At 36.8% G+C, this 11,287-nt stretch overlaps 2 protein-coding genes across 2 annotated transcripts in view; both read left to right on the forward strand.

Moving 5' to 3' along the window:
* LOC128204252 (uncharacterized) overlaps positions 1-10,933 on the forward strand; it is a 146,689-nt gene extending 135,756 nt beyond the window's left edge. Inside the window, exon 5 of the mRNA XM_052905648.1 lies at positions 9,699-10,933. The gene's annotated coding sequence lies outside the window, so the exon portion shown is untranslated. The remainder of the gene's footprint in view (positions 1-9,698) is intronic.
* LOC128204255 (uncharacterized) lies at positions 671-3,149 on the forward strand. The gene is made up of 2 exons (XM_052905659.1): positions 671-2,218; positions 2,512-3,149. Exon 1 carries the CDS (start codon positions 797-799, stop codon positions 1,676-1,678), a length of 882 nt encoding a protein of 293 aa, XP_052761619.1. The 5' UTR covers positions 671-796; the 3' UTR covers positions 1,679-2,218; positions 2,512-3,149.
* Positions 10,934-11,287: the final 354 nt, after the last annotated feature.

Consider the following 11,287-nt stretch of genomic DNA (forward strand, 5'->3'; position numbering starts at 1 on the left):
GATATACATTTTATAAAAATGAGATCATCGAGTACCAAGACGCCGTGCTACTTTCGTACAACGAATGTGTAAATAATGGTCAGTCAAATCCGCAACTAACGTTAAGACATGCATGGCTAAATAGGAAACACTTTGCGGCAAAACATCCACTCTTGCAACACAGCCGTAAAGGATTGAAGTCGTGCGCTATTCAATGTTCCGAAGAATACCCTGTTAATATCAGCATGACAGGCATGGAACAATTAAGCACACTATGTATATCCAGTGAAAATGAGAATGATACTTATCCACAAACTATTCCAACATGTTCTTTAAACAAATTATCAGTCCTATGTCTTTTCAATTTGTACATAGAAAATGATAATTTACACCTGGCATTATGTGAGAATCTTAAAATTTTGGTTCTGAATAACGTTTATCTCGATCATCTGACTATCGCCCCGGCCCAGCTGGAGGTGTTCTGGGTCAACATCAAGGATGACATGCTTGAGAAGACACTCCCAATGGAGGTGACATTCGCACGCGGGGAACAGTTTACAGAGAAATTACGAAAGCTCAGTCTGATAAACGTTACTTTTAATGAAACCCTTAATATACGGCAGTGTGATAAACTACAAAAACTGCAGCTGGCCACATTAACATTTCCTGACGACTTCCACCTGGACCTTTCCTCATTCACGGACCTGACTGAAGTAACACTACAGAATCTCCGTCTCCACCATGTGACCATCGCCCCGGCACAGCTGGAGATGTTCTGGGTCTACATCAAGGCTGACATGCTGGAGAAGACACCCCAATGGAGGTGACATTCGCACGCGGGGAACAGTTTACAGAGAAATTACGAAAGCTCAGTCTGGTCAACGTTACTTTTAATGAAACCCTTAATATACGGCAGTGTGATAAACTACAAGAACTGCAGCTGGCCACATTAACATTTCCTGACGACTTCCACCTGGACCTTTCCTCATTCACGGACCTGACTATAGTACCACTACGAAATCTCCGTCTCCACCATGTGACCATCGCCCCGGCCCGGCTGGAGATGTTCTGGGTCTACATCAAGGATGACATGCTGGAGAAGACACCCCCAATGGAGGTGACATTCGCACAAGGGGAACAGTTTACAGAGAAATTACGAAAGCTCAGTCTGATAAACGTTGCTTTTAATGAAACCCTTAATATACGGCAGTGTGATAAACTACAAGAACTGCAGCTGGCCACATTAACATTTCCTGACGACTTCCACCTGGACCTTTCCTCATTCACGGACCTGACTGAAGTAACACTACAGAATCTCCGTCTCCACCATGTGACCATCGCCCCGGCCCAGGTGGAGGAGTTCTGGGTCTACATCAAGGCTGACATGCTGGAGAAGACACCCCCAATGGAGGTGACATTCGCACAAGGAGAACAGTTTACAGAGAAATTACGAAAGCTCAGTCTGTACAACGTTACTTTTAATGAAACCCTTAATATACGGCAGTGTGATAAACTACAAAAACTGCAGCTGGCCACATTAACATTTCCTGACGACTTCCACCTGGACCTTTCCTCATTCACGGACCTGACTGCAGTAACACTACGAAATCTCCGTCTCCACCATGTGACCATCGCCCCGGCCCGGCTGGAGATGTTCTGGGTCTACATCAAGGATGACATGCTGGAGAAGACACCCTAAATGGAGGTGACATTCGCACAAGGGGAACAGTTTACAGACAAATTACGAGAGCTCAGTCTGATTAACGTTACTTTTAATGAAACCCTTAATATACGGCAGTGTGATAAACTACAAAAACTGCAGCTGGCCACATTAACATTTCCTGACGACTTCCACCTGGACCTTTCCTCATTCACGGACCTGACTGAAGTAACACTACAGAATCTCCGTCTCCACCATGTGACCATCGCCCCGGCACAGCTGGAGAAGTTCTGGGTCTACATCAAGGATGACATGCTGGAGAAGACACCCCCAATGGAGGTGACATTCGCACGCGGGGAACAGTTTACAGAGAAATTACGAAAGCTCAGTCTGTACAACGTTACTTTAAATGAAACCCTTAATATACGGCAGTGTGATAAACTACAAAAACTGCGGTTGGGCACATTAACATTTCCTGACGACTTCCACCTGGACCTTTCCTCATTCACGGACCTGACTATAGTAACACTACGAAATCTCCGTCTCCACCATGTGACCATCGCCCCGGCCCGGCTGGAGGTGTTCTGGGTCTACATCAAGGATGACATGCTGGAGAAGACACCCCAATGGAGGTGACATTCGCACAAGGGGAACAGTTTACAGAGAAATTACGAAAGCTCAGTCTGTACAACGTTACTTTAAATGAAACCCTTAATATACGGCAGTGTGAAAAACTACAAGAACTGTGGTTGGGCACATTAACATTTCCTGACGACTTCCACCTGGACCTGTCCTCCTGCACGGACCTCGCTGAGATCTATTTTGTGAACCTTCGTCTCCTGCATGTGACCATCGCCCCGGCCCAGCTGGAGGTGTTCTGGGTATATATCAATAATCAGATGCGGAAGAAGACACCGCCTATGGAGGTGACATTTGCAAATGGTGAACACTTTACAAAGAAACTACGAAAGCAAAGAATGGACAATGTTCGCCGTACCACATGTACATTATCGTAAAAGATAAACGTGAAATTAAGTTATTTGAAAAATGCTAAGGGTAAGTAATCTGGACGTTATCAATATATATGTCATTTTCATGAACAATATTTTCTTATTAATATATCCCACAGTTAAATCAGTTGAATAGCTAAGATTTGTGCAAGTTATCCAATATATCTTAAACATTTAAAAAAAAATGAATTTACTTTTCTTTTTTACTTCTTAAAGCTGCACACTCACAGATTAACCATTTTTACAACTTTTTTAATTTTTGTCTTGGAAAGAGCAATTTTTTACGTAAATATCTGCAAACCAATGATAAAAGATTGCTGACAAATGATCGGATCGCAGATTTGCATATTTCCGTTCGAAAATTAATGTTTAATGGCTTTAACCTTACTAACGGTTAAAGTAAAATGCATAAAACCTTAACCTAAATCTGAGATCTAATATTTTGTCAGCAGTCTTATACAACTGGTTTCCATGGATTTTCGCAAAAATTGGCTTGTTCCAAGACAAAAAAGTTGTCAGAACGTTCAATCTGTGAGAGTGCAACTTTAAATATGTTTTTCATATCTTGTAAATATTTTGATTTATTATTTAATTAAACATTGTTTTACCCCGTGAATCACAGTCCTAGGAACAGCTTTGCTTACAGGTGTATTATATCAAAAGACATATTTTGTGCAAATAGATTGTTGGATCAAGTGGGATACTTTAGATAAACATAAAATGCTCGTAATATTGTATATAACTACTCGGGTTTATGAAAGTAATACTAACTGTGTAAATGTAAGGATAATTCGAATACTTGGCCGATTGTTCGGAACATTGTTCAAGTTAACAACGTTGTTAACGTAATCGCTTACGTTCAGATCGTTGTTGCTTTGAAAATCTAATGGATTTAATCGATGTCTGCTGTATATCTTAAAAAAGATTTAAGACCGCCCAAGCAGCTGTATGTTATATATTTCATATAAATACGCGAGCACATAATGAAATAGTTAATTTTTAAACGTTATTATCGATGTCGTTAATCACATTGATTACTTCGACAAAATTCTGAAAAATCGAGCCAGTGTTTACAACACCAGTGAAAATCAAACTAAAGTTATAACAATATTCATTAACATTGATAGTTATAGCAATAGTCATTAACATTTATAGTTATGGCAATATTTCTTAACATTTATGGTTACACCAATATGCATTAATATTTATAGTTACACCAATATTCATTAACATTTATAGTTACACCAATACTCATTAACTTTTATTGTTATAGAAATATTCATTCACAGTTTTGCAATCTGATAACATACATGTTTAATTAATGCTTATTAAGGATGAGAGTGGTCTGTTTTAAGTAAATATTAAAATAATTGGCAAATGTATAGTAAACGCATTGATAGAGGTAGCTTTGATATAATAATGCGTGTATATGCTCTTAAGGTAAACCATCCATCATAAATTCATTGCTAATGGTTTCATTTTAAATTTGCTAAATGTTTAAAAAAAAATTTTTTTAAAAGTATTCACAAAAAGCTAGTGCAATTTTGATGTATTTGAAAAACGTAATTCATGCAAAATTATATAACGGCTAGTCAAATATGAATTCGACATAGAAATAATCTTGATTTTACTATCTAAAATGCACAAACACGCCCTTGATCCAAATGATGGACGGTTAACCTGAATGCACTAACACATCTTAGCAAAATGATCAATGGCTTACGTTAATGCACCAACACATATTTGCATCCTAATAATGGGTGGCTTACCTTAATGCACCAACACATGTTTGTATCCTTACGATGGATGGCTTACCTCAATACACTAACACATATTTGCATCCTTACGATGGATGGCTTACCTTAATGCACAAACACATATTTGCATCCTAATGATGAGTGACTTACCTTAATGCACTAACACATATTTGCATCCTAATGATGAGTGACTTACCTTAATGCACTAACACGTCTTTGCATTCTAATTATGTCCGAAATGCATAAACAAATCTTTGCACCCTAATGGTGGATGGCTTACCTAAATGGACTCACACTTTTTTGCATCCTTATTATGGATGGCTTTCCTTAATGTACTAACACATCTACGCGTCCTTATGATAGATGGTTTGCCTTAATTTACTAAAACATCTTTGTGTCCTTATGATGGATGGCTTAACTTAATGCACCAACACATAGTTGCATCCTTATTATGGGTGGCTTACCTTAATGCACTAACACATCTTTGCAGCTTGATGATGGATGGCTTACCTTAATGCACTAAAACATCTTTGCAGCTTGATGATTGATGGCTTACCTTAATGCACCAACACATCTTTGCAGCTTGATGATGGATGGCTTACCTTAATTCACTAACATATCTTTGCATCCTAATGATGGGTGGCTAACCTTAATGCACTAACACATCTTTGCATCCTTATAATGGGTGACTTACCTTAATGCACTAACTCGTCGTTGCATCCTTATTATGGGTGGCTTAGCTTAATGCACTAACACGTCTTAGCATCCTAATGATGGGTGGCTTACCTTAATGCACTAACAAGTCTTTGTAGCCTAAAGATGGATGGCTTACCTAGTGACTTACCCTTATGCACTTACACGCCTTTTCGTCATAATAAAGGATGGCTTACCTTAATGCAATAACACATCTTTGCAGCTCGATGATGGTTTACTTACCTTAATGCACTAACACGGCTTAGCAATCGAATATTAGATAGCATACCTTAATACATTTACACTTCTTTGCAGCATAATGACTGATGGCTTACCTTAATTGACTCACACCCCTTTGCAGCATCATGACGGATGGCTTACTTTAATGCACTAACACGTCTGTGCAGCATAATGAAGGATGGCGTACCTTACTTCACTCACACATCTTTGCAGCATAATGAAGGATGGCTTACCTTACTTCACTCACACATCTTTGCAGCATAATGACGGATGACTTACCTTAATGCACTTACACATCTGTGCAGCATAATGACAGATAGCTTACCTAAGTTCACACACGCACGCACGCACGCACGCACGCACGCACGCACGCACACACACACACACACACACACACACATCTATGCAGCCTTATGATTGATGAATAACCTTCATGTCGCTCCAAAAAACGAACATTCAACAATTCGCATAGATACCGTCCACGCAAATATGGCTGAAACTAGTTTTGTCACCATTTTAAACAATGAATTCTAAAGAAGGGATGAATGTGTTTGAAAACGAAAACTATTGACATAACAATGTATATTTACATGTATTTTGTTTAGAATCGACAATTATATGTCCACTAGAATTTGCTATATAGTTTTCTATATGCTATCTCTTTGGTGTAATTCTCTGTATATTTTGTTTGCCATGAACTTTAAATTATGCATGTATTCACATTAACTGTTGGATCTCATGTAGATGGTAGATATTGTCAATAATATTGTAATTTTCATTACGAACCTATGTTTAATAATGTTGATCAGATGGTCATCTATTAAGACGTCATTTCATATGTAAACACACTTCAGAGTGTACTTATTGTCAAGGAATCTATTTTGTTCATGTATTGTGCTTGCATTTCATCATGATTTGATTTGCAATTTAGTAGAATGTAAATTTGAAGATGAAGCATATGTTTCATCTGTTATGATAAAAGAAGGAACTTTAACAAACGGGTTGATTTTCGTCGGTTAAAAGTGGTCACAATGTGATCACAGTCACTTGGAATTTCTAAACCAAACATCTATTTAATGAGTGGTCAACATTTTGTTTTGTCCTTTGAAAAGGAAATACTTCTCAAGTGTTCTGATGTTTCTGACATTTATTTCAATACATAAGCAGTTTGACTTTTATCAGATAAGGCGGTAAAAATGAATATTGACTGGTCAAGAAAGTGAGTAGTTTACAAAATAGTATGTTGACCACTAAAAGATTGTATACGTTCTTATGTTTGTAATTACGTACTAACAATTTTTAACCATTACATACTCAGTAAATATCTCTTTACTTTACAGCGAAATGGACATGAGCATGAGTCATATAGTTGTTTATTTGTGTCTTTTTTGAACACATGAGGTATTTGTAGTGATCTTTTTCTTTATCCATCTGAACACCTCGGCCATTTTCCATCGAAAACTACCTCTGATATATATTGGCGGTTGACATTGTCAGAATGTTTACATTTAAGTACGCTACAAGTTGATCGCGTAGTAATTAAAATGTAGCAGTTTAACCAATGGCTTTCCTCTAGGAACCTTAATAAGTTATGCACTAATACACTTCAATGGCAATTGAACTTGAACATAGTAGTATACAATACACAATTAACACTGAAACTACTTCCGATGTTGTTTTCTATGGAAAATGGCTGATGTTTTGCAAATGCGCATGAAGTTGCGCCAGAAGACCACCAGACATCTCTGGTACCTGACTCTCAGCACTCTGTTGTCTCCTTGCGCCAGAAGACCACCAGACATCTTTGGTACCTGACTCTCAGCACTCTGGTGTCGCAATGCACCAGAAGACCACCAGACATCTCTGGTACCGGACCCTCAGCACTCAGGTGTAGCCTTGTGCCAAAAGACCACTAGACATCTCTGGTACCGGACTCTCAGCACTCTGGTGTCTCCTTGCGCCAGAAGACCACCAGACATCTCTGGTTCCTGACTCTCAGCACTCTTGTGTCGCAATGCGCCAGAAGACCACTAGACATCTCTGGTACCGGACTCTCAGCACTCTGGTGTCGCTTGTGCCAGAAGACCACTAGACATCTCTGGTACCGGACTCTCAGCACTCTGGTGTCGCCTTGGCATTAGGTACTCGTATATACATTTGTAAACCACAAGCCATCTATTAAATGAACAACTAAAACCACGAAGAAATTAGGCTGGTCTGTACATAAATAAAATATATGTAATTCATGATAAAAATAATCAATCATCCTGTTTTATATGATAAATATGTTGCGCAAAAAATGTTCACACAAACCCATATATTCGTGTTTTTATTTGTAAAGAAGACAAAACAAATACCGAAAAGTTTCTAATATTTTTTATAATGTTTGAAAAATCTCTGACTGCAATATAAACATTTTCCTTTTAGATTAATAGTTCAATGGGTATTTATGTAATTGTAAGAAAAATAACTTATTACGAATGATTCACAGCTTGCTTAAACAATGTTGTCGTCTGCAATCATGTTTTATAGACAAAGATCTAGCTTTCAGTCTTGGTGAAGTGAAATCAACAAAGTGGCAGACATCAGGCAGTGGAATGCGAACCACTGCAGGAAAATTCAGTACACGTTTCACATACGAAAATGTAGAGATACCAGTTGCTACTTACCAAAGCGGACCACGAGGTCAGGAATTATCATTACAGGGACTTCCGGATCCTATCCTGGACAAAGATGATCAACATTATAGGTATGCTGCTCTGGCGATGTAAATCAAATTAATAGATAACTTAAATTATGTCACTTGTGTTTTGTTTATCATTATTATTATTATTATTATTATTATTATTATTATTATTATTATTTTATTATTATTATTATTATTATTATTATTATTATTATTATTTTATTTTTATTATTATTATTATTATTATTATTATTTTATTATTATTATTATTATTATTATTATTATTATTATTATTAATATTCATAGTTTAAAGGTCACACAAGGACAGTATCGTCAAGGTGACTGATAAATCTGATCGGCCTTCGTCAAAACCTATGGTAGCTTCAGCTCAGACACTCGGGATGTAAATGCAACAATGAGACACCAGCATAACAAGGAAAACCTTCCCTTAAATACTGTGTACAAAACTGGGAGTGAACGATCGTTTTTTCTTTTACATCTATTGTAATTGAATATTTCTAGTAGTGCTTATATAATATTTCAACAGATCAATTGTCATTGTATTTCTTGTGTTGAAGTTTGTTTAACTGTGCATTTAGTACTATATATGATAACACTTACTGACTTTTTCATTTAGTAATTGTGATGTGTTTTATTTCTTCAGCGAGCTGTCACTCACCAACTTTAGGAAACATCCCTGATCAACGTCTCTTCCAGTTCATGTTGATACTGACCAAGCCAGCAGCAGTACCGCTGATCTTTATCCATATGCTTTTGAGGATAAATAAGGTGAGGAAAAAGCATATACTTTTTTCAAAAACTTTACGTGTTTGCGGCTTTCAGTTTTTATAAAGAAGATGATATCCTTTTAGTGTACAAGTGTTAAATACATTCTTGTCAATTGCGTGGGTCAAATCTGTTTTGCAAAGGAAAGTAATGATATTGTTATATCCTTTGTTGGCAATTGCTAACCAAAAGTATGCTTTGGCCTTATTAACTAAAAACTGTAAAGAACATTCATAGAATCTCTGTATACTTTTTAGCAGATAAAAATAAAACACATGTTCAGCAAGGGGCATAAAGTTGTACATAATGCGGAAAGTCAATTAGTCAACTTTGAACTAAGTAGTTCCAAATGGTCAAGTCAGGCCTGGTGTTGTCGTCCCAAAACGTTATCTCATAATTCAAATTATTCAAATGAATCTGGGTACACACATTGGTTTATACGTATTTATCTGGCTCATTTTTGACGAAAAGATACTAGCTCATAAGTTCACGCTATGGGAAAGGAGTCAAGGACCCTGGTGGGTATCGAACCCACACTCGCTTGGCCATCTTTGGTGAGATACGGACACCTTTACCGCTAGAGCATTTTCACCCTTTGTATACACATAGGTAGAGACAATGTCATCACCTTTACCGCTAGAGCATTTTCACCCTTTGTATACACATAGGTAGAGACAAAGTCATCATTCTTACTAAGGGGCATAACTCTAATTTGAATACAGTAATATTTACTGGCCTAAAAAATACTGAGGTATGCTCCCTTTTCGACTTCAAAAATAAAGACGAGCATTGGCGTCCGCTCCGTGGCGTGTTTCCAATGTTCATTGAGAGTATTCCAAGTACATTGCTTCTTTTATGAGTTTCCAGTTTTATATTCTTTGTTACAGAAATCTCATCTGAAGCGCCTGACCATTCTGTTGAACATACCAGTCCAGCTGCGGAGGGACTTATTGGACCAACTTACGGAACCAACCATCTCATTGATTGCTCAAACAGGACATTGTTGAATGTAACGACCCTCGGCTGTACTACAGTCGCAACACTTTAACATGCGAACCAAACCTACTGAATGCTACTTGTATATCTTCAATTCAATTTTACCTGTGGAACTCCCATAACAGAGTGGTAGTAGCTAGAAAACGTTTGGAAACTCCGTAGTTATATCCTTTTAGGCAAGCAAATTATTTAACGGAATAAACGTGTGTTGTGATTCTGGGACATTGGTAGTGTTATTGATAGCTCTTCGAAAACTAAAAACAAACCTGGGTGTCCCATTTATGAGATCTTCATGAAAATGGAAAAGATCCAATCGCCAAGCGCCCATATTGTAAATAAAACATGAAGTAGACAACTGGAACATTCATAAGAATATGTTGCAATATGAATATCATGCTCAATGACAATGAATGTATAAAAAAATTGAGAATATTAAAAACCAGAATTCTGTTCAGATTTTGTATAATGTTATAGCAAAAAATACTCTTGGTAAATGGGCTTTGTAGGCTGTTGTGTTTTCAAGAAATAAATCCAGGCTTTTGTGTCAGCCATGGGATCGTTATTGCGAACATTATGCAACGCGGTTAACCTCCATCATAACTAAAGTGTTCAGTAAAAAACCCAAATGAAACTTTTTACAAACGAGCAAAATACACAAGTATTGTAATGTTCATTACTAGTTTAAATTATCATTAAAATGCCCCTTTTAAATGATGAAATTAGGAAGGAGCATTGGCGTTTCTTCCGCAGCACTTCCATTTGAAAGATTCATAATATTGAGTGGTCGGAAGCAAAGTCCTTATTTCAAGAGTAACACTTGTATTGATAGGTTTAGAATCTGTGAATCCCAAACCAAAGTTTGTGTTGATGTCTGGAAGAAGAAAGTGTGTTTTTGTATGATTTTAATTAGATACAACAGCTGTTTTCTTTGTTATAATCTCTGATCATTTACTTTATATATATTTTTTTTTATAACTTTGTGTGTAAAAATTGAATTGTTTGTATAAAAAAAACAGCTTGACCTAATGTTTAAATGAATTGGAGACGGAAAGAATAAAAATGTGTTTTTGTGTGTATTTTTGTAGGAATTTCCGAAATAAAACTGAATAAAATGCTAAATACAGAATGTGTTATTTGTGTAAAAAATAGACCATTATAATTATGTTAGATTTGACCTGTTTACATTTTAATTCTTACCAATTAACCAATATAGTGATATGCCCAGATTTAGGACTGTGTGTTTGGCACTTAAGTTATAAAAGTTATACCTACCTACATTAGAAGCGAAAGGAAGACGTAAAAGAAATAAGTCTATCACGATGTTTTCATTTTTTGCAATATATTTGTATAAAAAGGCAATAAGCAAGTTTAAAGTATCTACTTCTACCAGTAGTGGAATATACGTACAAGTAGTGAAATAAATGTACAGGTAGTGAAACACTTGTACAGGAAGTGGAATAAACGTACAGGAATACACGTA

This window comes from Mya arenaria, chromosome 10 (genome assembly GCF_026914265.1).
Source record: "Mya arenaria isolate MELC-2E11 chromosome 10, ASM2691426v1".
Taxonomy (NCBI): domain Eukaryota; kingdom Metazoa; phylum Mollusca; class Bivalvia; order Myida; family Myidae; genus Mya; species Mya arenaria.